At 36.1% G+C, this 27,363-nt stretch overlaps 1 protein-coding gene and 1 long non-coding RNA gene across 2 annotated transcripts; both read left to right on the top strand.

Annotated features, from left to right (window-relative positions):
* The first annotated feature begins 1,925 nt into the window (after nucleotides 1-1,925).
* Nucleotides 1,926-27,130, top strand: wu:fc34e06 (uncharacterized). The gene is made up of 52 exons (XM_056456796.1): nucleotides 1,926-2,020; nucleotides 5,715-5,767; nucleotides 5,943-8,486; nucleotides 8,593-8,714; nucleotides 8,800-8,861; nucleotides 9,032-9,132; nucleotides 9,234-9,282; nucleotides 10,390-10,544; nucleotides 10,650-10,771; nucleotides 10,859-10,920; nucleotides 11,077-11,177; nucleotides 11,281-11,329; nucleotides 11,413-11,567; nucleotides 11,655-11,776; nucleotides 11,917-11,978; nucleotides 13,213-13,313; nucleotides 13,408-13,456; nucleotides 13,546-13,700; nucleotides 13,806-13,927; nucleotides 15,052-15,113; nucleotides 16,305-16,405; nucleotides 17,598-17,646; nucleotides 18,792-18,946; nucleotides 19,035-19,156; nucleotides 19,302-19,363; nucleotides 19,509-19,609; nucleotides 19,714-19,762; nucleotides 19,851-20,005; nucleotides 20,104-20,225; nucleotides 20,315-20,376; nucleotides 20,545-20,645; nucleotides 20,731-20,785; nucleotides 20,889-21,043; nucleotides 21,150-21,271; nucleotides 21,359-21,420; nucleotides 21,589-21,689; nucleotides 21,789-21,837; nucleotides 21,946-22,100; nucleotides 22,201-22,322; nucleotides 22,414-22,475; nucleotides 22,572-22,672; nucleotides 23,928-23,997; nucleotides 24,088-24,257; nucleotides 24,361-24,482; nucleotides 24,587-24,648; nucleotides 25,189-25,313; nucleotides 25,403-25,448; nucleotides 25,641-25,822; nucleotides 26,006-26,127; nucleotides 26,205-26,266; nucleotides 26,396-26,636; nucleotides 26,753-27,130. The coding sequence occupies exons 1-52, from the start codon at nucleotides 1,998-2,000 to the stop codon at nucleotides 26,846-26,848; spliced, it is 7,632 nt and encodes a 2,543-aa protein (XP_056312771.1). The 5' UTR covers nucleotides 1,926-1,997; the 3' UTR covers nucleotides 26,849-27,130.
* Nucleotides 9,881-10,320, top strand: LOC130228367 (uncharacterized). Its single transcript, XR_008837750.1, has 3 exons — nucleotides 9,881-9,942; nucleotides 10,055-10,155; nucleotides 10,253-10,320. It is a non-coding gene; the product is annotated as an uncharacterized LOC130228367 (long non-coding RNA).
* Nucleotides 27,131-27,363: the final 233 nt, after the last annotated feature.

Below are 27,363 nucleotides of genomic sequence, written 5' to 3'. Positions count from 1 at the left end.
TAAGCTTAATTGTCCATAGTGTATGAGTGAGTGAATGAGTGAGTGTGTATGGATGTTTCCCAGTGATGGGTTGCAGTTGGAAGGGCATCCGCTGTGTAAAACATATGCTGGATAAGTTGGTGGCTCATTCTGCTGTGGTGACCCCAGATTAATAAAGGGACTAAGCTGAAAAGAAAATGAATGAATGTAAATTAACTAAAAGTGACACTAAATATACCTATAAGATATTATAAACACAATTATTTCAAATAAATGCATTTATTTTTTGTTTATCAACTGACCCCGACAAGTAAAAGGTTTCCATGTAAAACTAAAGTAGAAATTAGTTATTCAGCTCGGAAAATAATAATAAGAGCCATTCTTATTAATTAAGCATGAATACTATGCCTACACATGAACAAATCTTATGTTTCTAAACTTTTGACTGATGCAGTAGTGTGGATGTGGAATAATATCATTATAAATTACTATAATAAATACTATAGCCTACATGTGCACAAACATAACAGATCTAAAACTGAACAAAGCCAATTTCACACTATATAAATTAAACATAGATATTTTTGTTTGCTAGGATACACGTTTTCTTTTCCCTTTACTTTTCTATAATGTTCTACTAACGAATTCATCAAAGATGAACACATATAAAACAAAATAAAAAAGCAAGTCTGTAATAAAAGTTATTTCAAGACTAATGCAGCAGATTCACTGCTTTCCTGCCATTATAGGCTATGTTACAATGCTGCACGTTTTATTGGCATTTGAACAGCAGTTTAAATAGTTAACATACTGATATTTCCAAATAGGATGTAATTAAAATCACAGAAAACTAATTATTGGTAATTATTTCAGGGGATTAAGTTATAGAAGTTGGGTTACAAGTCAGGTGAGATATCTGTATGGATTGTTGGAAAGGCCTTTAGACTAAATAAAGATTATATAGTGATTGTTCATTCTGAATTACCACCTCCCTATAAAGATTTGTCTACGTAAATTTGAGTGAAGTATTGTGTGCTTTGAACATTCTTAGACACGCCCATAACCGGTAACATTGACTCTCACACACCCTAAATCTCTTATTATAAATATAACATTTTATAGCATTTTAGTTTAGTTTAGTAGCATGTAGTTTTTGCTACTGCATTATTAATTTTTATGAACATCCGCAGATACTGTGCACACCATTATTGATTAATTTATTTATTTAAATGTGATATAAAGGGGGTGTTCGGGGACAATATTTGACATAATGATTTAATTGTATGTTTGATGATAATCTTTTCAACTTGCCTCAAATATCACATTTTGAAATCTCAGGATGATATTTGTGGCAGAGAAATCATTGAAATGGAGGTGAGCTGTGAAGAGGGGTTATATTATAACCTGTGTTATGAGGGGTTACAGTACACACCATTTTAGTAAGAACCCATGACAATCATATTTAAAAGATAAGTTCACTGTCAAATCCTTCATACCATCAAGCAACTAAAATAGTATTTATGGATACATGTAAATGCCCTCTCTCCCACCCTGGCCAAAATTATAACAAATTAACAATAATTACAGTTTACTGCTTGTTTTGTCATGTGTATTCAATAAAATTTTATTTATTCTTGCATATAGGGCTTATTTTAATTATGTTTTACCCTATATTTATTCATGTCATTTAATTTTATCTTAAAACAGAATAGACATGTTAATAGTCACCAAAACACCTTTTATCACCATGACATAAATGGATTCCTGTCATTCATCTTAGCAGTATTCAGCATTGTATTTACACCCTTCATTGTGGATTGGAAATAATAATACCATCAGTATGTTGTTCTGTATTGCGTACTGAAAGGGTTTGGTTGCCAAACTACACTTTTTACCACACCCAACAAACGTCAACCTGCAGTTGATATAGTATCACTCAAAATTGATCTTTTCAGTCTGTTACTTTTGAACTAAGACAAACACGTAGAGAACTGCAATACCATTTGGTATACATTGTTATGACTTTGAACGGCAGAAGGAGGTAGGCGAAAGATTGACATTATTTCACTTATTATAATACTTTAATAAATAAATGTGAAATTTATATGCGATGTTTAAATAAGGCTGTGCATCTGCTTGTTTGATTTGTTGTCATTTAGTATCAGCTTTACATACATGTAAAAACAAGGTTATGCTCGATTAGTAATTGAATTAACAATACATTTTAAATTGCAAATTATTTATTGTATTTTAAATTACATTCAGCTAAGGTCCAAGAAATAAAGTTAATTCAAATTAATATTAAAAGTTTATTAAAAAAATGTTGAATGTTGGCATTACAAGTCTAGTTTGTAGGTTCTGAAAGTGTTTAAAAATGTACATTTATAGGCTTAATGAACAGATAAAACTATACAATGCCAGACAGACAGACAAATGTGTTGGAGTTTTGTGATATAAGATCTTTGCTCAGACTACTTTTGATGTTGAACATTTTACTGAACAACAAAGTGATTTATTCCTGTTGTGAATTGTATAATAAATGATATGTATATTGAAGTAAATATGTAAGCTAACAAAAAAAAGTACATGCAGCTTATTACCCTGTTTTTGTTTTCTAAAAAACATGACCAACCCAGACATCTAGCAGTTCAAACCACTAAAATGTAAAAAAAATAATAATAAATAAAGAATATATATATACTTTTCAAACACCAAAATGTGTTTAGCAGAGCAGATTAGGTTTCCTGAAATCATGCATTAGTCATAAACTAGTGAACGGTTAATTAATTGATTTGTTAAAGTCTTTAAATAGCAGTTTGACAAATTTATCTTCCAATTACAATTGGAAAAACCAGTTCAAGAACTTGCTAAGGTGTGGCCAATTTATTTTGAAATGTGTGGGTATGCTGGTATATAGATATCAGAGTTTGTATTTTATGTATTTACTGAGAAACTTTTATGTGCGTGATTAGTTTTTGTTTGTTTATTTGTTTTTTTGCATTTTGACACTGCACAAAAAACATAACACTTTACATTAGGGTTCCTTATTTTGTTAATGTTAGTTAATGTAGTACTAACAATGAACAATACATTTATTGCAATATTTAATATTCGTCATCCACAGTACAGGGGTCGTGATTGGTGTGGTTGTGGGTAAACATAAACATTCAGTTGTTGTCGCGGACAAAAGTCAAAAGTGAAGATGGGGGGGGGGGGGGGGGGGGGTTGGTGTAGGATGTTTTGAGGGTTTGGGACTGAAGTAAAAAGCAGAGCAGGGTGGGGGTATCAGACGAAAGCGCAGAGCAGGAGAAGGGGTGGGTGGTCGCGAACGAGAGGAAAGAACGGAGGGGATGTGGTGGCGTGGAAAGTTGAACGCGGGAAGGGGGGGGGGGGGGGGGGGGGTCGTGGTGGTATGTGGGGGAAAGGGATGGCTGGGTGGGGCTAAGTTGGTTCTTCGCCCCTAATAATATCTCTGGTGGCCCCAAAATGGTGTGGGCCCTTAAAATCGTCCTAACTTTTTCCGCCCTAGCGGCGCCCATGCAACAGTGCACAAGCACAAACTTTAACAAGCACAAATTTGAAGTTTAATAATGCATTAGTAAATACTGAAATGAACATTTACTAGGATTAATAATGCTGTAAAAGGGTTGTTCATTCTTAGATGGTATTATTAAATAACATTAACTATTGGAACCTTACTGTTTTTACAGTGCCGGTGTTTCTCTGTTTCTTGTGACTCTTGTTTTGTTCCCTTGTGCTGACCCTGTTGCTTCCTATGTTAAGTCACTGTGATCTTTGTGCCACACCCTCATTAATGTCCATGGTTACCCTTGTTAGTTGCCCCATTTACTGTCTCTGTAAATAGTTACCTTGTTATCTTGTTATATTCTGGTGTATAAAAAGCCCCTCTAGTGCGTGTGTATTCACCTCTCACCTTTGTCTTGCACTGGCCTATACTTATTGTAACAGAACGATTGACCTAATATGGATCCAGTTATGTGCTTTGTTAACTTGAGTCAGGGATTGAGAAGCCTCAGAGACTACATTATTGTGTTTTGAAACATTTCACATCATTTTCTTGACATTAAACGGATTGATTTCTTTTGCCACGAATTTAATGCACCACTAAAACAATCCTAATCTTTGATGGTCCTCAAAATTCATTATGCAATTATGGACTTTGCCCTTCTAATTAATGTGTCCTTCATCACCGTTGACATGGTGGCAGAGGAATTTCCCAAAGATTATTTTTGAGAGGACTGTAGTGGGTTCTGAAGACTAGAGACTTATCTAAAAGACCACACCATCCTAAATGATTGCCACATGGGTGTCTCCTGTCCATTTTAGCATCAGCACCACTCCAAAACCAATATGGCAATCAACCCAGCATCAGCACTCAAGTTTACTGCCAATCCAGCACCCAAGATTGCTGCTACACAGTCACACAACAAGATGGCCCAGGGTGGTCACCAGCCAAGTGTCAGCACCCAAGATGGTTGCTTGCCCAGTGTCAGAATCTAACATGGCTGCTTCACAGTCACACAAGACAGTGCAGGATAGTCACCAGCCAAGTGTTAGCACCAAAGATAGCTGCTAGCCCAGTGTCAGAATCTAAGACGGCTGCTACACAGTCACTCAAAAAGATGGCCACTGCTCCAAAATCACTAACCAAGATGGCTGCACCATTGTGGCTCTACAAAATGGCCGTCATTTCAGAGACTCTTGACAAGATGACCATCATTTTAGGAACCATCATGCCTGCCATTACAACATCTCATTCCAAAATGTCTGTCTGCTTATTCTCTCATTGCAAGTTAGCCACCATTCCTGATTCCTGAATGATCTCCTGCCATCATGCCAGTCATACTCAAAACTGCTCTTCCACCATGTATCAGACTGCAGTTCACAGTTGGTGTAATTTAGAGTCTAGGATCATTTTCAGATCATGCTCACAAGCACTGTTGCCACTGAGCCCTTACTCAGAAGCACGTCTAAACCTGTGCCAGTTCTGCTCTACAGTGATGGGCTCCACCCATCAGGCTTCTTGTTTTGATTGCTCCACCTCGGCCCTGGGGTCCTGCCTGTTCTCCTGTACTGTCAGCTCAACTCTCAACTCTGACACTTTGCTCCATCCTGTTTTCTTATGCCAATGACTCCGCTCTTGCTCCACCCTGGTTGTTTTATCATGCCGTCTCTCACATTCCACCAGCTCCATCCTAGTTTGCTTTCTCATTGACTTTGTCTTGACCTCTAGCCCTGTCAGTCCTTCTTATTTCTATTTCTGCCTCACTACCCTTGTTCTGTTTCCCTTCATGGACTTGGCTCTACATACCCCCATCCCCTTTTTATATTCAGGAGAATATATCTTGGTGGATCTGTGTCAGCAGATAGTTGGCATCCACTTGCATTGGAAATTATAGTTAATAAAATGTGCAAAATGGCGTTTCATTCCGCTGTAGAAACGTCAGATTAATAAAGGGGCTAAGCTGAAAAGAAAATAAATGAATGAATGAAAATGTGCAAAATGGACCTAAAAAATAATACTCACATCAAATGTAGAATTTGGGAAACATAACAAGCAATGTAAAGATCTTGAAAACTACACTGTAGACACGTCCAAATATAGTTATTATATATAAAAAAATTGTTTCTCTGGACACTATAACAGTAGATGGCAAAGAATGATCATTCTTAGATGAGTAGAAACAAACTTAATGATCTGTCTTCTATTTTAGGTGGTGTTTCAGTCCAAAATATGATGTCAGATGGACAGTTTTCCTCACCATATGTACGTATGCTTATGATAAATCTGAATACAATTCGTGAGAAATTGGGGGATGGGGTGATAACATAGTCAAAAATCATAATCAAAAGTTGTTTAAAAATGCAAATAAAAAAGAGTCTAAATGACATTTTTGGAGGTCAAACGAAAATGATGAAAAATGTTTGTTATTTCTTGACAGTATGTATATGGTGTACCATTTGTGGAGCTTCATCTTTAACTACTGCTGCACCAACCACACAGATTTCACAAACAGCCAATGATGTTTGTACAATAAAAACTAAAGGATCTATTGGCCCACCTATGACCACTAAACAAAATCCCAAATGTACAGCTGTGACTTTCACACCTACACTTCCTACAACAGGTCCAAATTCAATGTCTACAATGTTACCTTCGATTACAACAGAATCTGTAATTATAACAACAACAGATATGATTCCCACGTCTATACTCGGATCCTTATCATCTACAACGGCACCTCCAACAGCGACAGATGCTGCTTCAACAACAAATCTTACTTCAACATTAATGGCATCTTCGACAACAGAAACATCAACAACTGTAGATGTGAACCTCACAACCACTCTTATACCCTCAGAAACTACATCACCAGATGCTACTCCAGCAACAACACTATCTTCAACATCTGAAACTGCAGAAACCACAATTGTGACTCCCACAATCATTCTTATATCATCAGACACTTCAACAGTCAGTGCTACTTCTACATCAACAACACCGTCTTCTACAACTGAAACTTCAACAGAGACAGTTGTATCTCCCACAATCACTCTTATATCTTCAGAAGCTACAACAACAGTAAGTGCTAATACTACAACACCATCTTCAGCAACTGAAGCTTTCAAACCAACATATGTGGAGCCTAATACCACGCCTACATTCTCAGAATCCACAACTGCACCTCAAGCCACAGAAAGTGCTGGTGCCACAATCCCATCTTCAACAACTGAAACTTCAACGTCTACAGTTGTACCTCCCACAGTCAGTCTTAAACCCACAGAAACTACATCAACAGATGCTACTCCAGCAACAACACTATCTTCAACATCTGAAACTGCAGAAACCACATTTGTGACTCCCACAACCACTCTTATATCCCCAGAAGCTACAACAGTCAGTGCTACTTCTACATCAACAACACCGTTTTCTACTACTGAAACTTCCACAGACACAGTTGTATCTTTAACAACCGCTCCTATATCCTCAGAAGCTACAACAACAGTTAGTGCTACTACAACAACAGCATCTTCAGCAACTGAAGCTTTCACAACATCGTATGTGGAGCCTAATGCCACACCTACATTCCCAGAATACACAACTGCACCTCAAGTCACAGAAAGTGCTGGTGCCACAATACCACCTTCAACAACTTCAACATCTACAGTTGTATCTCCCACAATCACTTTTATACCCACAGAAACTGCATCAACAGATGCTACTCCAGCAACAACACTATCTTCAACATCTGAAACTGCAGAAACCACAGTTGTGTCTCCCACAGGCATTCTAATATCCTCAGAAGCTACAACAGTCAGTGCTACTTCTACAACAACAACACCATCTTCTACTACTGAATCTTCAACAGCCGCAGTTGTATCTCCCACAATCACTCTTATATCCTCAGAAGCTACAACAACAGTTAGTGCTACTACAATAACAGAGTCTTCAACAACTGAAACTTTCAAAACAACATATGTGGAGCCTAATACCACACCTGCATTCCCAGAATCCACAACTGCACCTCAAGCCACAGAAAGTACTGGTGCCACAATTCCATCTTCAACAACTGAAACCTCAGCGGCCGCTGTTGTGACTCCCGTAACCTCTCATATATCGGCAGAAACTACAACAATAAATGTTACTCCAACAACAGTTTCGTCAACCACTGTGACTTTCAAAGCCACAGATGTGAACCCCAATACCATTCCTGCATCATTTACAGCTGCACCTCCAGCAACAGAAAATCTTGACAAAACAACTCCATTGTCAACAACAAATGAGGTTTCAGTAACAACAGATGTGACTCCTACATCTGAGTCTTTATCCTCAGCACATGCAACTACATCTTCAACCTCAACAAATGCTGCTCCAACTGCATCTTCCACCAGTGAAGGTTATACCCCCACATCTGTGACCTCCATCCCTACTCTAATACCATCAGAGATTACAGCAACAAATGAAGCGTCAATATATTCAACTTCACTAGTATCTCTAAACACAACAAATATGTATCCCACCAATACGCCGGTTTACAAGACAACAACCAAAACTGGCACAGCAACAACATTTGTCACTCCTACAACTATGCCAATGTTTTCAGAAATTACAACATCATTTATAGCAGCCACATCTTTGCAAAATGCAACTACAAATGCAGTGACATCAATTCGAATTTCAGAAACTCAAAAGCCAACGGTGTCAATAACAAGCCCTGAACCAACAAACATAATTGTTACACAAGAGACAACTACATCATTGGCAGTGTCAACAACTGATTCTACACAAAGAACAACTGTTACAATGAATTCGGCCACAGTTGAAACAAACCAAACAACAGCTGTGATCACAAGCAGGCTGTTATTCAACTCCTCATCTCCAGTCCCCAATAAAGCGCTGGTCCTCAATGCTGTCAACACTCTTCTCACATCCAGACAGTTATGGCTTGATAAATCAGTGAAAATTGTCAATGTCATCTTTGAGGGTAAGTTTCATTTGCTTTATCACACATATTGTATATTAAAAAATTATCAAGATCTGATTAATGCCAGGCTTTAGCTGAAATAATTGGTTTATTTTTTTGCCAACAGAACTCTCAGACACCTCATATGCCATCATCTTTACATTTGATCTGACAAATATCAGTATTCCTGAAGACCCTGTACTGAAAAACAAGAGCTACAATCAAGTGGAGAATAATGTCAATAATGCCGTAAGTATTTTATTTTAATAAAGTGGTTTGAGTCCCGTGTAAATCTTCTCCAGAGTTTGATGAATGGTTTGGTTTTCTCCTGCAGCTGAATACTCTTCTGAATGAACCTTCGAGTGCACCTTTACAACCCAAATCAGCAAACTTCACGTAAGACATATCCTGACTTCATAATGTTTAATTTGTCTTTGTGCATTCTTAAGTACTGAAGCTGTCCAAAAGACAAATGAAAAATAAATGACAAATTTTTAAATGACACATTTTCATGATATTTATAAAATAGACTCAAGAATTGAAACAATATCTTCTTTTTTTGGCAGGAGCACATCTAACCACATTGAGGGCATTATGAGATACACATTCCAGGATGAAGATGTCATCCAACCAGTCAGCTTCCTGAATGAACTTCGTTTACAGACAGGTTTGTCAAAAAAAAAAAAAAAAAAAAGATTTTTGGAAAGTCTTATTATCCTATTATAAGTGACAAGTGCTTAAGATTTCACTTCCTGATTTTAATTTTAGCACCGACGACTACAGCGGCCAGTTCCACTGTGACTCCTGCAATTACAATGTAATTTTTTTTTTTTAATTGTAATATGTATTCCTTTAAGTTAAATTTCAACAATATTCATCACAAGTGGTGCTCTTAACAGATCTGGTTCAGCGGTGGTCACAAGCAGTCTGTTGTTTAACTCCTCATCTCCAGTCCCCAGTGAAGCTCTGGTCCTTAGTGCTGTCAACACTCTTTTCAAATCTAGAGAACCACAGCTCAATCAATCAGTGAAAATTGTAAATGTCAGCTATGACAGTAAGTTTCATATTTTGCATTATAAAACTTTCCAGCACTGATTAATGTAAGATTTAACTAAAATAATTGATTGCTTCTTTGCCAACAGAACTCTCAGACACCTCATATGCCATCATCTTTACATTTGATCTGCCGAATATCAGCATTCCTGAAGACCCTGTACTCAAAAACAAGAGCTACAATCAAGTGGAGAGTAATGTCAACAATGCAGTAAGCATAATCCATTAACAAATTAAGCAGTTTGAGTCCAAATATAAAAATAGAAATGTTAAGCACCAATGATTCAAAGCGAAGAAAAAAAAAAATCTATTTAAAAGGATCTTCTCCAGAGTTTGATAACTGGTTTGGTTTTCTCCTGCAGTTGAATACTCTTCTGAATGAACCTACGACTGCACCTTTACAACCCAAATCAGCAAACTTCACGTAAGAAACACTCTGACTTTGCATCCTTTAAATAGAGTTTGTGCAATTTAGCATTTTAAATAATTTTAAAGCATTTTAAAGTCTTGAAAAATGTCTCCCTTTTTCCCTAAAGGAGCACATCTAACCAGATTAAGGGCAATATGGGGTACATCTTCCAGGAGGAAGATGTCAATCAACCAGTCAGCTTCCTAAATGAACTTCGATTACAGACAGGTTTGTTAACTTTTTGACTTGTGGATATTTTACATTTTTATAGATTTTTTCGTCACTGTAAATCAGCAGTGCTGAACATTTCTATTTCTGATTTTAGTTGTGACAACTACACCGGCCAGTACTACGGTGACTTCTGCAATCCCAATGTAAGGTTTTGTTAGACACTAATTAATAAAGTTACATTTCAAACCTGTAACCCTCGACAATATTCATCACAAGTGTTGCTCTTTACAGATCTGGTTCAGCGGTGGTCACAAGCAGGTTGTTGTTCAACTCCTTATCTCCAGTCCCCAGTAAAGCTCTGGTCCTCAGTGCTGTCAACACTCTTCTCAACTCCAGAGAACCACAGCTCAATCAATCAGTGAAAATTGTGAACGTCACCTATGAAAGTAAGCTTAATTTCCTTAATTAAACATATTTTGTATCATAAAAGTTTTAAGTACTGTTTAATTTAAGGCATTAATGGAAATCACTGGGTGTTTCTTTGCCAACAGAACTCTCAGACACCTCATATGCCATCATCTTTACATTAAATCTGACCAATATAAGGATACCTGAAGACCCTGTACTCAAAAACAAGACCTACAAACAAGTAGAGGATAGTGTCAATAATGCAGTAAGCATTCTGTGCTAATAAATGAATTGGTTTGAGTCCAATGTAAACTTTCTCCAGTTTAATGAATGTTTTGGTTTTCTCCTGCAGTTGAATAGTCTTCTGAATGAACCTACAAGTGCACCTTTACAACCCAAATCATCAAACTTCACGTAAGAAACATCCTGACTTCACAGCCTTTTATTAGTCTTTGTGCATTTTAGCATTTTTAAGCAGTTCAAAAGATAAAGGAATAAATGTACTCATTTTCATGTTACTTTCCATAGAGACTCGGGTCTTAAAAAAGTCTTCTGTTTTTTTTCTTACAGGAGCACATCTAACCAGATTGTGGGTATTATGGGATACACCTTTCAGGATCAAGATGTCATCCAACCAGTCAGCTTCCTGAATGAACTTCGTTCATTGACAGGTTTGTTAGCTCTGTTGACTTGGGGTCATTAAACATTTTTTTAATTGATTTTTTTTCGTCACTGTAAATCAGCAGTGCTGAACATTTCTATTTCTGATTTTAGTAGTGACAACTACACCGGCCAGTACTACAGTGACTTCTGCAATCCCAATGTAAGGTTTTGTTCGATACTAATGAATATAGTTTCAAACCCATAACCCTTAACAATATTCATCACAAGTGGTGCTCTTTACAGATCTGGTTCAGCGGTGGTCACAAGCAGGTTGTTGTTCAACTCCTCATCTCCAGTCCCTAGTGAAGCTCTGGTCCTCAGTGCTGTCAACACTCTTCGCAACTCCAGAGAACCACAGCTCAATCAATCAGTGAAAATTGTGAATGTCACCTATGAGAGTAAGTTTCATATTTTACATTATAAAACTTTCAAGCATCGATTAATCTAAGATTTAAAAAAATTAATTGATTGTTTTTTGCCAACAGAACTCTCAGACACGTCATATGCCATCATCTTTACATTTGATCTGCCGAATATCAGCATTACTGAAGACCCTGTACTCAAAAACAAGAGCTACAATCAAGTGGAGAATAATGTCAATAATGCCGTAAGTATTATCCATTAATGAATAAAGCAGTTTGTGTCCAAAAATAAAAATGTTAAGCATCAATGATTCAAAAGCAAAGAAAAATCTATTTAAAAGGATCTTCTCCAGAGTTTGATAAACGGTTTGGTTTTCTCCTTCAGCTGAATACTCTTCTGAATGAACCTACAAGTGCACCTTTACAACCCAAATCAGCAAACTTCACGTGAGAAACATCCTGACTTCACAACCATTTATTAGTCTTTGTGCATTTTTGCATTTTAAAACAGTCCAACAGATAAAGGATTAAATACCTTAATAATGTACTCATTTTCTTGTTACTTTCAATGTGGACTGAAGTCTTGAAAAAATGTCTTGTTTTTATTAAAGGAGCACATCTAACCACATTGCGGGCATTATGGGATACACCTTTCAGGATCAAGATGTCATCCAACCAGTCAGCTTCCTGAATGAACTTCGTTCACTGACAGGTTTGTTAGCTTTGTTGACTTGGGGTCATTAAACATTTTTTTAATTGATTTTTTTTTTTGTCACTGTAAATCAGCAGTGCTGAACATTTCTATTTCTGATTTTAGTAGTGACAACTACACAGGCCAGTACTACGGTGACTTCTGCAATCCCAATGTAAGGTTTTGTCAGATACTAATTAATAAAGTTACATTTCAAACCCGTAACCCTCAACAATATTCATCACAAGTGGTGCTCTTTACAGATCTGGTCCAGCGGTGGTCACAAGCAGGTTGTTGTTCAACTCCTCATCTCCAGTTCCCAGTAAAGCTCTGGTCCTCAGTGCTGTCAACACTCTTCTCAAGTCCAGAAAACCACAGCTGGATCCATCAGTGAAAATTGTCAATATTACATATGAGAGTAAGCTTCATTTTCTTAATTTAACATATTTTGTAAAGTAGAAGTTTCAAGCACTAAGTTTTAGAAGTTTCATGCCACTTTCAAGGCGTTAATGAAAATGACTGGGTGTTTCTTTGCCAACAGAACTCTCAGACACCTCATATGCCATCATCTTTATAATTAATCTGACAATTATCAGCATGCCTGAAGACCGTGTACTGAAAAACAATAACTACAAACAAGTGGAGGATAGCATCAATAGTGCAGTAAGCATTCTCCATTATTGATTAAAGTGGTTTGAATCCCATGTAAATCTTCTCTAGAGTTTTGATGAATGGTTTGGTTTTCTCTTGCAGCTGAATACTCTTCTGAATGAACCTACTAGTGCACATTTACAACCCAAATCAGCAAACTTCACGTAAGAAACATCCTGAATTCAAAATGTTTCAGTTGTCTTTTTGCAGTCTTGTGTACTAAAGCAGTGTAAAAAATAATTAAATAATTAGAATATATATATTTTAAATGACTCATTTTTATCTTATTATTAATGTAGACTTAAGTCCTGAAACAATATTTTCTGTTTTTTCTTGTAGGAGCACATCTAACCAGATTGAAGGCATTATAGGATACACCTTCCAGGAGGAAGATGTCATCCAACCAGTCAGCTTCCTAAATGAACTTCGTTCACAGACAGGTTTGTCAAAATTCATGACTTCTGGTAATTTAATTAAAAATAATAATTTTAAATTATGATTGCTTAAAATTTGTCTTTCTGTTTTTAATTTTAGCAACGACGACTACAATGGCCAGCTTCACTGACACTCCTGCAATGCTAATGTAAGTTTTTTAGTATGAATTCCTTGATGAAGTTACATTTCAAACCCGTAACCCTCAACAATATTCATCACAAGTGGTGCTTTTTACAGATCTGGTCCAGCCGTGGTCACAAGCAGGCTGTTGTTCAACTCCTCATCTCCAGTTCCCAGTGAAGCTCTGGTCCTCAGTGCTGTCAACTCTCTTCTCAACTCCAGAGAACCACAGCTCAATCAATCAGTAAAAATTGTGAACGTTACCTATGAGAGTAAGCTTAATTTTCTTAAATAAACATATTTTGCATCATAAAAGTTTCAAGTACTGATTAATTTAAGGCATTAATGGAAATCACTGGGTGTCTCTTTGCCAACAGAACTCTCAGACACCTCATATGCCATCATCTTTACATTAAATCTGACCAATATCAGGATGCCTGAAGACCCTGTACTTAAAAACAAGAGCTACAAACAAGTAGAGGATAGTGTCAATAATGCTGTAAGCATTCTGTGCTAATGAATGAAGTGGTTTGAGTCCAATGTAAACTTTCTCCAGTTTAATGAATGTTTTGGTTTTCTCCTGCAGCTGAATACTCTTCTGAATGAACCTACAAGTGCACCTTTACAACCCAAATCATCAAACTTCACGTAAGAAACATCCTGACTTCACAGCCTTTTAAGAGTCTTTGTCGATTTTTGCATTTTAAAGCAGTCCAACAGATAAAGGATTAAATACCTTAATAATGTACTCATTTTCATGTTACTTTCAATGTGGACTGAAGTCTTAAAAAAATTTCTTGTTTTTACTTAAGGAGCACATCTAACCACATTGTGGGCATTATGGGATACACCTTCCAGGATCAAGATGTCATCCAACCAGTCAGCTTCCTGAATGAACTTCGTTCACTGACAGGTTTGTTCGATTTTTTGACTTGTGGTCATTTTACATTTTTTAATAGATTTTTTTTCGTCACTGTAAATCAGCAGTGCTGAACATTTCTATTTCTGATTTTAGTAGTGACAACTACATCGGCCAGTACTACGGTGACTTCTGCAATCCCAATGTAAGGTTTTGTTAAATACTAATAAATAAAGTTACATTTCAAACCCGTAACCCTCGACAATATTCATCAAAAGTGGTGCTCCTTGCAGATCTGGTTCAGCGGTGGTCACAAGCAGGTTGTTGTTCAACTCCTCATCTCCAGTCCCCAGTGAAGCTCTGGTCCTCAGTGCTGTCAACACTCTTCTCAAATCTAGAGAACCACAGCTCAATAAATCAGTGAAAATTGTAAATGTCACCTATGAGAGTAAGTTTCATATTTTTAATTAAACATATTTTGGATCATAAAAAGTTGAAGCACTAATTAATTTAAGGCATTAGTAAAAATTACTGGCTGTTTCTTTGCCAACAGAACTCTCAGACACCTCATATGCCATCATCTTTACAATTAATCTGACAATCATCAGCATGCCTGAAGACCCTGTACTCAAAAACAATACCTACAAACAAGTGGAGGATAGCATCAATAATGCAGTAAGCATTCTCTATTAATGATTAAAGTAGTTTGAGTCCTGTGTAAATCTTTTCTAGAGTTTGATAACTGGTTTGGTTTTCTCCTGCAGTTGAATACTCTTCTGAATGAACCTACAAGTGCTCCTTTACAACCCAAATCAGCAAACTTCACGTAAGACACATTGTGACTTCAAACTGTGTAATTGGTCTTTTTGCAGTCTTGTGTACCAAAGCTGTGTAAAAGATAAATAAAAAATATTTTTATTTTGTTTTATGTTACTCTTAATATTGACTAAAGTCCTGAAACAATATTTTTTTCTTTTTCCCTATAGGAGCACATCTAACCAGATTGATGGTAATATGGGATACACCTTCCAGGATGAAGATGTCATCCAACCAGTCAGCTTCCTAAATGAACTTCGATCACAGACAGGTTTGTCAAAGTCTATGACTTCTGCTAATTTAAATAAAATAAAAATTTTAAGTCATGATTGCTTAACTTTTCTCTTTCTATTTTTATTTTTAGCACCGACGACTACAACAGCCACTTCCACTGTGACTCAGGCTATTCCAATGTAATTTTTTCTCTCCATTTTTAAATACAGTATACATTCCTTTATGAAGTTACATTTCAAACCCGTAACCCTCAACAATATTCATCACAAGTGGTGCTCTTTACAGATCTGGTTCAGCGGTGGTCACAAGCAGGCTGTTGTTCAATTCTTCATCTCCAGTCCCCAGTGAAGCTCTGGTCCTCAGTGCTGTCAACACTCTTCTCAAATCCAGAGAACCACAGCTCAATCAATCAGTGAAAATTGCCAATTTTACCTATGAGAGTAAGTTTCATATTCTCAATTAAACATTAACTATATCATAAACATTTTAAGCATTGTTTAATTTAGGGCATTGTCGGAAATGACGTGTTTCTTTGCCAACAGAACTCTCAGACACCTCATATGCCATCATCTTTACATTAAATCTGACCAATATCAGGATGCCTGAAGACCCTGTACTGAAAAACAAGACCTACAAACAAGTAGAGGATAGTGTCAATAATGCAGTAAGCATTCTGTGTTAATGAATAAAGTAGTATATGTTCAATGTTAACCTTCTCCAGTTTGATGAATGTTTTGGTTTTCTTCTGCAGCTGAATACTCTCCTGAATGAACCTACCAGTGCACCTTTACAAGCTAAATCATCAAACTTCACGTAAGAAACACCCTGACTTCACAACCTTTAATTAGTCTTTGTCCATTATTGTGTATTAAAGGTATCCAAAAGATTATTATAATGACTAATTTTCTTGTTATTTTTAAAATAGACTCAAGTCTTGAAACTAAATCTTATGTTTTTTTCCCGGCAGGAGCACATCTAACCAGATTGAGGGCATTATGGGATACACCTTCCAGGATCAAGATGTCATCCAACCAGTCAGCTTCCTAAATGAACTTCGTTCAGAGACAGGTTTGTGAAAAAATATTACTTGTGGTTGTTTAATTAGGTTTTTTATTCACTATAAGTCATTAGTGCTTAACATTTCTCTTTCTGAATTAAATTTTAGCACTGACGACTACAGCAGCCAGTTCCACTGCCAGTTCCCCTCCTGCAATTCCAATGTAATTTTTTTATTTAATTTTTTTGTTTATATTCCTTAATGAAGTTACATTTCAAACCTGTAACCCTCAACAATATTCATTACAAGAGGTGCTCTTTACAGATCTGGTCCAGCGGTGGTCACAAGCAGGCTGTTGTTCAATTCCTCATCTCCAGTCCCCAGTGAAGCTCTGGTCCTCAGTGCTGTCAACACTCTTCTCAAATCTAGAGAACCACAGCTCAATCAATCAGTGAAAATTGTGAATGTCACCTATGAGAGTAAGTTTCATATTTTACATTATGAAAACTTCAAGCACTGATTAATTTAAGATTTAACTGAAATAATTGATTGTTTCTTTGCCAACAGAACTCTCAGACACCTCATATGCCATCATCTTTACATTTGATATGCCGAATATCAGCATTCCTGAAGACCCTGTACTCAAAAACAAGAGCTACAATCAAGTGGAGAGTAATGTCAACAATGCAGTAAGCATACTCCATTAACAAATTAAGCAGGTTGAGTCCAAAAATAAAAACAGAAATGTTAAGCACCAATGATTCAAAAGCAAAGAAAAATCTATTTAAAAGGATCTTCTCCAGAGTTTGATAACTGGTTTGGTTTTCTCCTGCAGTTGAATACTCTTCTGAATGAACCTACGAGTGCACCTTTACAACCCAAATCAGCAAACTTCACGTAAGAAACATCCTGACTTCACAACCTTTTATTAGTCTTTGTTCAATTTTGCATTTTAAAGCAGTCCAACAGATAAAGGAATAAATACCTTAATAATGTACTCATTTTCTTGTTACTTTCAATGTGGACTGAAGTCTTGAAAAATGTCTTGTTTTTACTAAAGGAGCACATCTAACCACATTGCGGGCATTATGGGATACACCTTCCAGGATCAAGATGTCATCCAACCAGTCAGCTTCCTGAATGAACTTCGTTCACTGACAGGTTTGTTCGATTTTTTGACTTGTGGTCATTTTACATTTTTTAATAGATTTTTTTTTGTCACTGTAAATCAGCAGTGCTGAACATTTCTTTTTCTGATTTTAGTAGTGACAACTACACCGGCCAGTACTACAGTGACTTCTGCAATCCCAATGTAAGGTTTTGTTAGATACTAATTAATAAAGTTACATTTTAAACCCGTAACCCTCGAAAATATTCATCACAAGTGGTGTTCTTTACAGATCTGGTCCAGCGGTGGTCACAAGCAGGCTGTTGTTCAACTCCTCATCTCCAGTTCCCAGTGAAGCTCTGGTCCTCAGTGCTGTCAACACTCTTCTCAACTCCAGAAAACCACAGCTGGATCCATCAGTGAAAATTGTCAATATTACATATGAGAGTAAGCTTCATTTTCTTAATTAAACATATTTTGTAAAGTAGAAGTTTCAAGCACTAAGTTTTAGAAGTTTCATGCCACTTTCAAGGCGTTAATGAAAATTACTGGGTGTTTCTTTGCCAACAGAACTCTCAGACACCTCATATGCCATCATCTTTATAATTAATCTGACAATTATCAGCATGCCTGAAGACCGTGTACTGAAAAACAATAACTACAAACAAGTGGAGGATAGCATCAATAATGCAGTAAGCATTCTCTATTAATGATTAAAGTGGTTTGAGTCTAATGTAAATCTTCTCCAGAGTTTGATAACTGGTTTGGTTTTTTCTTGCAGCTGAATACTCTTCTGAATGAACCTACTAGTGCACATTTACAACCCAAATCAGCAAACTTCACGTAAGAAACATCCTGAATTCAAAATGTTTCAGTTGTCTTTTTGCAGTCTTGTGTACTAAAGCAGTGTAAAAAATAATTAAATAATTAGAATATATATTTTTAAATGACTCATTTTTATCTTATTATTAATGTAGACTTAAGTCCTGAAACAATATTTTCTGTTTTTCTTGTAGGAGCACATCTAACCAGATTGAAGGCATTATAGGATACACCTTCCAGGAGGAAGATGTCATCCAACCAGTCAGCTTCCTAAATGAACTTCGTTCACAGACAGGTTTGTCAAAATTCATGACTTCTGGTAATTTAAGTAAAAATAATACTTTTAAATTATGATTGCTTAAAATTTGTCTTTCTGTTTTTAATTTTAGCAACAACGACTACAATGGCCAGCTTCACTGACACTCCTGCAATGCCAATGTAATTTTTTTAGTATGAATTCCTTGATGAAGTTACATTTCAAACCCGTAACCCTCAACAATATTCATCACAAGTGGTGCTCTTTACAGATCTGGTCCAGCCGTGGTCACAAGCAGGTTGTTGTTCAACTCCTCATCTCCAGTCCCTAGTGAAGCTCTGGTCCTCAGTGCTGTCAACACTCTTCTCAAATCTAGAGAACCACAGCTCAATCAATCAGTGAAAATTGTGAATGTCACCTATGAGAGTAAGTTTCATATTTTACATTATGAAAACTTCAAGCACTGATTAATTTAAGATTTAACTGAAATAATTGATTGTTTCTTTGCCAACAGAACTCTCAGACACCTCATATGCCATCATCTTTACATTTGATCTGCCGAACATCAGCATTCCTGAAGACCCTGTACTCAAAAACAAGAGCTACAATCAAGTGGAGAGTAATGTCAACAATGCAGTAAGCATTCTCCATTAAAAAATTAAGCAGTTGGAGTCCAAATATAAAAATAGAAATGTTAAGCACCAATGATTCAAAGCGAAGAAAAATCTATTTAAAAGGATCTTCTCCAGAGTTTGATAACTGGTTTGGTTTTCTCCTGCAGTTGAATACTCTTCTGAATGAACCTACGAGTGCACCTTTACAACCCAAATCAGCAAACTTCACGTAAGAAACATCCTGACCCTACAACCTTTATTTTGAGTTTGTGCATTATAGCATTTAAAACAGATAAAGACAAATACATTAATAATGTACTCATTTTCATGTTATTTTCAATGTGAACTTGAAAAATGTCTTGTTTTTTCTAAAGGAGCACATCTAACCAGATTGAGGGCATTATGGGATACACCTTCCAGGAAGAAGATGTCATTCAACCAGTCAGCTTCCTGAATGAACTTCGTTCACTGACAGGTTTGTTAGCTTTTTTGACTTGGGGTCATTAAACATTTTTTTTGATAGATTTTTTTTCGTCACTGTAAATCAGCAGTGCTGAACATTTCTATTTCTGATTTTAGTAGTGACAACTACACCGGCCAGTACTACGGTGACTTCTGCAATCCCAATGTAAGGTTTTGTTAGATATTAATTAATAAAGTTACATTTTGAACCCGTAACCCTCGACAATATTCATCACAAGTGGTGCTCTTTACAGATCTGGTTCAGCGGTGGTCACAAGCAGGCTGTTATTCAACTCCTCATCTCCAGTCCCCAGTGCAGCTCTGGTCCTCAGTGCTGTCAACACTCTTCTCAACTCCAGAGAACCACAACTCAATAAATCAGTGAAAATTGTGAACGTCACCTATGAGAGTAAGTAATGTTTTCTTAATAAACATATTTTGTATTAAAGAAAATACTGATTATTTTAAAGCATTATCATAAGTTATTGGTTGTTTCTTTGCCAACAGAACTCTCAGAAACCTCATATGCCATCATCTTTACATTAAATGTGACCAATATCACGATGCCTGAAGACCCTGCACTGAAAAATAATAACTACAAACAAGTGGAGGATAGCATCAATAATGCAGTAAGCATTCTCTATTAATAATTAAAGTGGTTTGAGTCCTGTGTAAATCTTCTCTAAAGTTTAATGAATTTTTTTGTTTTCTCCTGCAGTTGAATACTCTTCTGAATGAACCTACAAGTGCACCTTTACAACCCAAATCATCAAACTTCACGTAAGATACAGCCTGACTTCACAATATTTTTATTGGTCTTTGTGCAGTCTTGTGTACTAAAGCTGTGTAAAAAAATAATTGAATAAAATATTTTTTTAATTACTCTTTTCATGCTATTGTTAATATTGACTGAATACATGAAACAATATTTTCTCTTTTTCCCTGTAGGAGCACATCTAACCTGATTGAGGGCATTATGGGATACACCTTCCAGGATCAAGATGTCATCCAACCAGTCAGCTTCCTAAATGAACTTCGTTCACAGAAAGGTTTGTCAAAATGTATGACTTCTTTAAATAAAAAACAATAATTTAAAGTCACGAGTGCTTGACATCTCTCTGTTTTTATTTTTAGCACCGACGACTACAATGGCCACTTCCACTGCCAGTTCTACTTCTGCAGTTCCAATGTAATTTTTTGTTCCCCCATTTTTAAATATACAATCTTTTATGAAGTTACATTTCAAACCCGTAACCCTCAACAATATTCATCACAAGTGGTGCTCTTTACAGATCTGGTTCAGCAGTGGTCACAAGCAGGTTGTTGTTCAACTCCCCATCTCCAGTTCCCAGTGAAGCTCTGGTCCTCAGTGCTGTTAACACTCTTCTTAAGTCCAGAGAGTCACAGCTCAATGAATCAGTGAAAATCGTTAATGCTACCTATGAGAGTAAGTTTCATTCTAAAAGTTTATAGATTATAGATTATAAAAGTTTCAAGCACTAATTGATGTAAGTCATAACCTTAAAAATGTTTGGGATTTTCTTTCCCAACAGAAGTCTCAGACAGCTCATATGCCATCATCTTTACATTTAATCTGACTAAAATCAACATGCCTGAAGACCCTGTACTTAAAAACAAGAGCTACAAACAAGTCGAGGATAGCATCAATAATGCAGTAAGCATTCCCTATTAATGATTAGAGTGGTTTGAGTTCAATGTAAACCTTCTCCAATTTGATCAATGGTTTGGTTTTCTCCTGCAGCTGAATACTCTTCTGAATGAACCTACAAGTGCACCTTTACAACCCAAATCATCAAACTTCACGTAAGATACACCCTGACTTCAAAATGTATAATTTGCCTTTTGCATTCATGTGTACTTAAGCTGTTCAAAAAATACGTTTATAAATATATATTTTAAAAATGACTGATTTTAATGTTATTTTTAATTAAGGTTCAGGTCCTGATATACTGTCTTTTGTTTTTCCGGTAGGAGCACATCTAACCAGATTGAGGGCGTTATGGGATACACCTTCCAGGATCAAGATGTCATCCAACCAGTCAGCTTCCTGAATGAACTTCGATCACTGACAGGTTTGTCAAGAATTATGATTTGTGGTTATTTAAATAATTAGTTTTTATTCAATATAAGTCACCAGTGCTGAAAAATTCTCTTTCTGTTTTTAATTTTAGTACCAACGACTACAACAGCCAGTTTCACTGTGACTCCAGCAGTCCCAATGTAATTTTTTCCCCATTTTGTAATAAACCATATATATATTCCTTAATGAAATCACATTTTAAACCCGTAACCCTCAACAATATTCATCATAAGTGGTGCTCTTTACAGATCTGGTTCAGCGGTGGTCACAAGCAGGCTGCTGTTCGACTCCTCATCTTCAGTCCCCAGTGAAGCTCTGGTCCTCCGTGCTGTCAACACTCTTCTCACATCCAGGGAGTCACAGCTCAATGATTCAGTGAAGGTGGTGAATGTCACATATGAACGTAAGTCTCATCAGTTTCTGTTAAGAACGTTTTTTTAATGGGGGTGAGGAAAACAAAAATCAATGCAATGTCAAACTAAAATAATTTGTTTCCAAATCAGAAATTTCAGAAAGCTCATATGCAGTCACTTTTAATTTTAATATTATTCAACTCAACATGCCAAGTGACTCTGGGCTTAGGAACAACACATACCTGCAAGTAGAGGATATTATAAACAAAGCGGTAAGGATTCAACATATACCTGTTGAAATATTTGGGTATCATGTAAGTGGATCCCAACAAGTTTCATGACAAATTTGATTTTCTCTCACAGCTGAACACTCTTGTGAATGAACCTAACAGTCCAACTTTAAAGCCCAAGTCATCTAACTTCAAGTGAGGCATACATTTTTAAACATCACATTTAAATCAAACTTGAAAATATATAAGAAAAAAATCTATTTATTTGATGTATATTGTTTTTTTCTGTAGGAGTGCATTAAATCATATTGAGGGAAGTATGGAGTATGTATTCCAAAAAGATGACATCCTACAACCAATCAGCTTCCTACATCAGCTTAGTTTATTGACAGGTTTGTCAATCAAGCATTCTTTAAGATTTCAAGTGTTTTGCTCCACCAGGGCCAACTATTGTAACTGCACACCTTTATTAAAAAGATAGATTATTGTAAATGCTCTTCAATGCCTGACAAAAGTCTTATCATAGATCCCAGTTGTAAGAGCAACGAATAATAACAACTTCTAGTTGATCATTTGGAAAAGTGGCAGAAGAATGATTTTTTTAGATGGATTATCTGTTGAACTGTATACCAATCATCACAACTACTGCAGAAGACCTATTAGAGCCCACATGGGCCCAAGATTCTCACAGAAATCAGTCAAGTATGGTGAAGGAAAAATCATGGGTTGAGATTACATTCAGTATGGGGACGTGCGAGAGATCTTCAGAGTAATTGGCAACATCAACAGCCTGATGTATCAAGACATTTGTGCTGCCCATTACGTTACAAACTACAGGAGAGGGCAAATCCTTCAGCAGGATAACGCTCCTCCTCATACTTCAGCCTCCACATCAAAGTTCTGCAAAGCAAAGAAGGTCAATGTGCTCTGGGATTGGCCAGCCCAGTCACCAGACATGAACATTATTGAGTATGTCTGGGGTACGATGGAGGAGGCATTAAAGATGAATACAAAGAATCTTGAAGAACTCTTTCTTTGCCATTCCAGACGACTATATTAATAAGTAATTTGAGCCATTGCAGAGATGTATGGATGCAGTCCTCCAAGCTTATTGGAGTCATACATAATATCAATTCTTTGTCCACTGCACCATGACTTTATATTCTATACTGTACATTATTTCTGTTAAGTGACAAGACTTTTGTCTAAGCAAAATCAGACCTTACTGTCCTAATTAAATAATTAAAAATCAAGACAAAATCATATTTTATTTTGGTACAATAAGCATAATCTAGAGGCCTTTTCCTTTCAAATAAACCACTTCTGACACCCAATGATCGACTAGAAGTCAAGTTATTATTTCTTGTTCCTAAAACTTGGATAGGCGACAAGACTTTTGTCAGGTGGTGTATTTAAATCATCATTTACTCACCCTTCACTTGTTCCAAATCTTTCTGAGTATCTTTTTTCTGTTGAGAACAAAGGAAGATATCTTGGCGCCCTTGACTTTCATAGTATTTTATAGCTTTTTCCAACATTTTTCAGAATAACTTATTTTGCGTTTAACAGACAAAACACTTGAGTATGGGTAAATGAGGATTTTTCTTTTGGGTGAACTATCATTTTAACAATTTCTTTATTTTACAGACACAACAACCAGCAGTCTAACAACAACAACAACAACAACAACAACAACAACAACTTCTCCACCAACTTTGTAAGTGTATTAATTCTAGTGTAATTTTGTAAAAGCCAGGTGCTTTCTGAATCTGTTTTTACAATCCTATTATTTTATATTCTTTGTTAGGATGGGAGAGGTTACTATATTTATTAAGCTTCAGTTTATCACCCTGGGCCCAATACCGAGTGAAGCTAGCATTATACCACTGGTCAATTCTTTGGTCACCTCTCGTTTGCAAACTAAAGATGCCACCACACAAAACATGAATGCGAGCTATGTAAATGTCACCTATAACAGTGAGTTTTGTCCTTTGTATTTTAGCTGTTTTTATTAATTAAAATTGTGCAAATGTAACTACAGTATATTACTACACAACTAATAATTTTATTGTGTTTTAAGGGATTAGTGATTCCTCCTATGTCCTCATATTTGAATTCAAAATCAGCAATGTGCCCATGCATGAGACATTTGGACTGAGGAATGAAACCTACATTCAAATCCAAACCTCTATAAACAATTTGGTAAGTTGGCGAGATACCCCAATAAAATGTATGTCTTATTTAAATAACTTTAACCATGACATATTATTAAAAATGAATCTATTTTTTAATTAATCATTCTTTAGCTGCCCAAAGTTCTGAATGACCCCACACCTCCTCAAATTGAATTGAATCAAGTGGTGTTCAAGTAAGTTCTGCATTCTTTTATTGAACGTTAATGTGTGATGATTGTACAGTAATCTTTCTCAGAAGGTTTTAGCATTTGATTAGATGCTTACCGTTTGACTGCCCCTCTACAAAACGGTTGACCATGTTTTTACTGTTTTAGAGAATGACTGTTAAAGTCATTTAAAGAAGGCATGCTAAATGAGAATCTAAAATATTTTATGGCATACTTAAAAAAAAGATGATTTAGTATTTAAAAATGTTTTATTTTGAATATTTAAAAAAAATAAATTGGTCTTATGCCATGTCTTATGGTCTTAAAAGTCCAGTACTTTTACCATAAACCAACATATCAACCATTTGGTTGAGGCTGATATTTTAGAAATTATGGGATGTGTTGAAAAAAATTGCACCAAGTGTGTTAACTAGCGACATTAGGAGTTAATGCAATTCAAACATTTTTTTCTTGGTGGGGTAGTTAAAGGGTTAAGATGGAGTTGATTGGTAAGATCATTTATTTGTTTACCAGCATTCTTAACGACATGCTTAAATCTCTCCACAGCAATATTAATAATGAGATTCAGGCCAATGTTCAGTTTGTCTTCTCACAAAGTAATATAAACACAACCAGTACCTTGGTCAAAGAAATTCTCAAAGCTAATGAAGTTGTTACCACATCTGCACCTGGTATGTCAATTTTAAATGTCTTTCTTCACAAATAACTGCTGTATTTTAAATCAGAATTCTGCTCTACTAATCTAATACTTTTTTTTCAGCTTTAACGACAGCCAGCACTTTATTGATAACCTCTCCTCCAACATTGTAAGAGCAATAATTCCAGTCTATCTATACAAAGCCAGTATTTATTTTCTTTGAATCATATATAAAAAATAAAGCTTCCATCTTGTCACTCCTGTAATTTGTCTTATGCTGATAACATTGCTGTACTGTACTGATTCTACCATTCTGATGCTGTGATAACTTGATGGTGACAAAAAAAATCTTCTTTTGCAGGCTTGGGAAGGTGGTTATATACATCAGCCTTGTATTTAAAACAAAAGGCCCTCTGCCAAGTCAGAGCAACGTCCTTCAGATGGCAAATTCATTGTTGTTGAGATATAAACTGAAATCAAAACGATCCATCACAGAAAAAGACTTGCAAGACCTTGTGAACGGTGTCAATGTCACTTATACAAGTGAGTTCTCTTTATAGTTTCTATTCCTGTTTTGTTGTTGCTGGGAAAATAACATTTGAATGCAAATTGCACTGTGTATTAATCTTACCTGTACAGGAAAATTAATAATAAATGGATAAGTGAAATTTATTGATCCACATGTAACCGCACCACTAATTGTTTTGTTTTACAATTTTTTTAAAGAACTTGACGATACCTCGTTCTCTCTGAACTTTGGATTTGAAATCAGCAATGTAACCATGTCTGAGAAGGTTGAACTCAGGAATGACACCTATATCGTGATCCAGAGCTACATAAACACCTTTGTGAGTTGTGAGAGAAATTGTGTTATTTCATTCACATCAACCACAATATTTTACTAATCTTTTTTTTTCTCCCAAAGGTGTCCAAGATCCTAAATAAAACAACAACTGTTGACTTTAACTTCAACCAAATTGCTTTCCTGTAAGTTGACTTTAAGTGACTTTTAAAAAACAGCTTTCATTAGTAGTTTTATGCATGATGGCAGGAGCATGACAGGATCAGTTTATTTATTTACTTCATTCCTCACCGTGCGTTTTAATCTCTCTGCAGGAGCAATTCCTCCATCATTGAAGCCAATGTCACATACGTGTTCTCAGACAGTGATGTTGGTGCTTTTGGCTTGGTCACCTCTATTCTCGGAGCTTCCACCACACCTGCTCCAACCACCACTTACCCTACAGTTCTGAACACTACGATTTCAAGCAACAGCACAAATGCAGCATGGGTTGTGGCTATCATTGTACCCTGTGCGATTGTCATCATGCTTGTACCTTGCTGGATTCTCCTTTGTGTACGTATTATGATGACCGATTGTCAAATATTTGCAATGCATGCTTTGTTCTTATGGTAAATGGTATGCTAAAATGTGATTTCCAGGATATTGACGCATATTTTATCTGTCCTCAGTGTTTGCTGTGTGGTTGCTGTGCAGCAATCAGAAGACGTTGGCACAGAAGACAGTCGTACAACGTGCAGTACACCACTCGAAACAGCCTCTTCTAGAGAAACTCAACAACAAAACCTGGATGTCTATAACATGTAAACTATTATTTAAGGAAATATTTATTTATTTGAAAATGATGTTAATGTAATGATGAACTTGTTTGTGTAATGTTTGGGACAAATGTAGAATGTGTTGATCACTTCTTTCTTCACACTTCATGTATTTTATCCTCATAATATATTTATTTGCTCCCTCCTGCAAAGTTTCCACAAATCCACATGAATGTGAATGTATTTTCTGAGCTGTTGATATGGTATTTTATTAAAAGCAGTTTATATAAATATGACTTTGTATTGAAAATTGTTGACACACATACACACACATTTAATCCCAACCTCTACAAAAGACAAAAAAAATCATAAATGAAGCATTTTCAACATTGTACTCATCTCCCTCTCCCCGTGTTGGCGTGGGTTTCCTCTGGGTGCTCCGGTTTCCACCACAAGTCTGAAAACATGCGGTATAGGTGAATTGGATAAGCTCAAATTGTCCAAAGTGTTTGTGTGTGAATTAG

Source organism: Danio aesculapii, chromosome 1, assembly GCF_903798145.1.
Source record: "Danio aesculapii chromosome 1, fDanAes4.1, whole genome shotgun sequence".
Lineage (NCBI taxonomy): Eukaryota > Metazoa > Chordata > Actinopteri > Cypriniformes > Danionidae > Danio > Danio aesculapii.
This window is presented reverse-complemented; position numbering and strand designations above follow the sequence as displayed.

Bases quoted from the DNA above. Each gene is read 5' to 3' on its own strand.
- wu:fc34e06 (XM_056456796.1), top strand. From the start codon at position 1,998: ATGACTTTGAACGGCAGAAGGAG. The intron at 19,610-19,713 runs GTTTGTTAGCTT...TTCTGATTTTAG, and splicing joins TGAACTTCGTTCACTGACAG to TAGTGACAACTACACCGGCC. The intron at 21,690-21,788 runs GTTTGTCAAGAA...TTTTAATTTTAG, and splicing joins TGAACTTCGATCACTGACAG to TACCAACGACTACAACAGCC.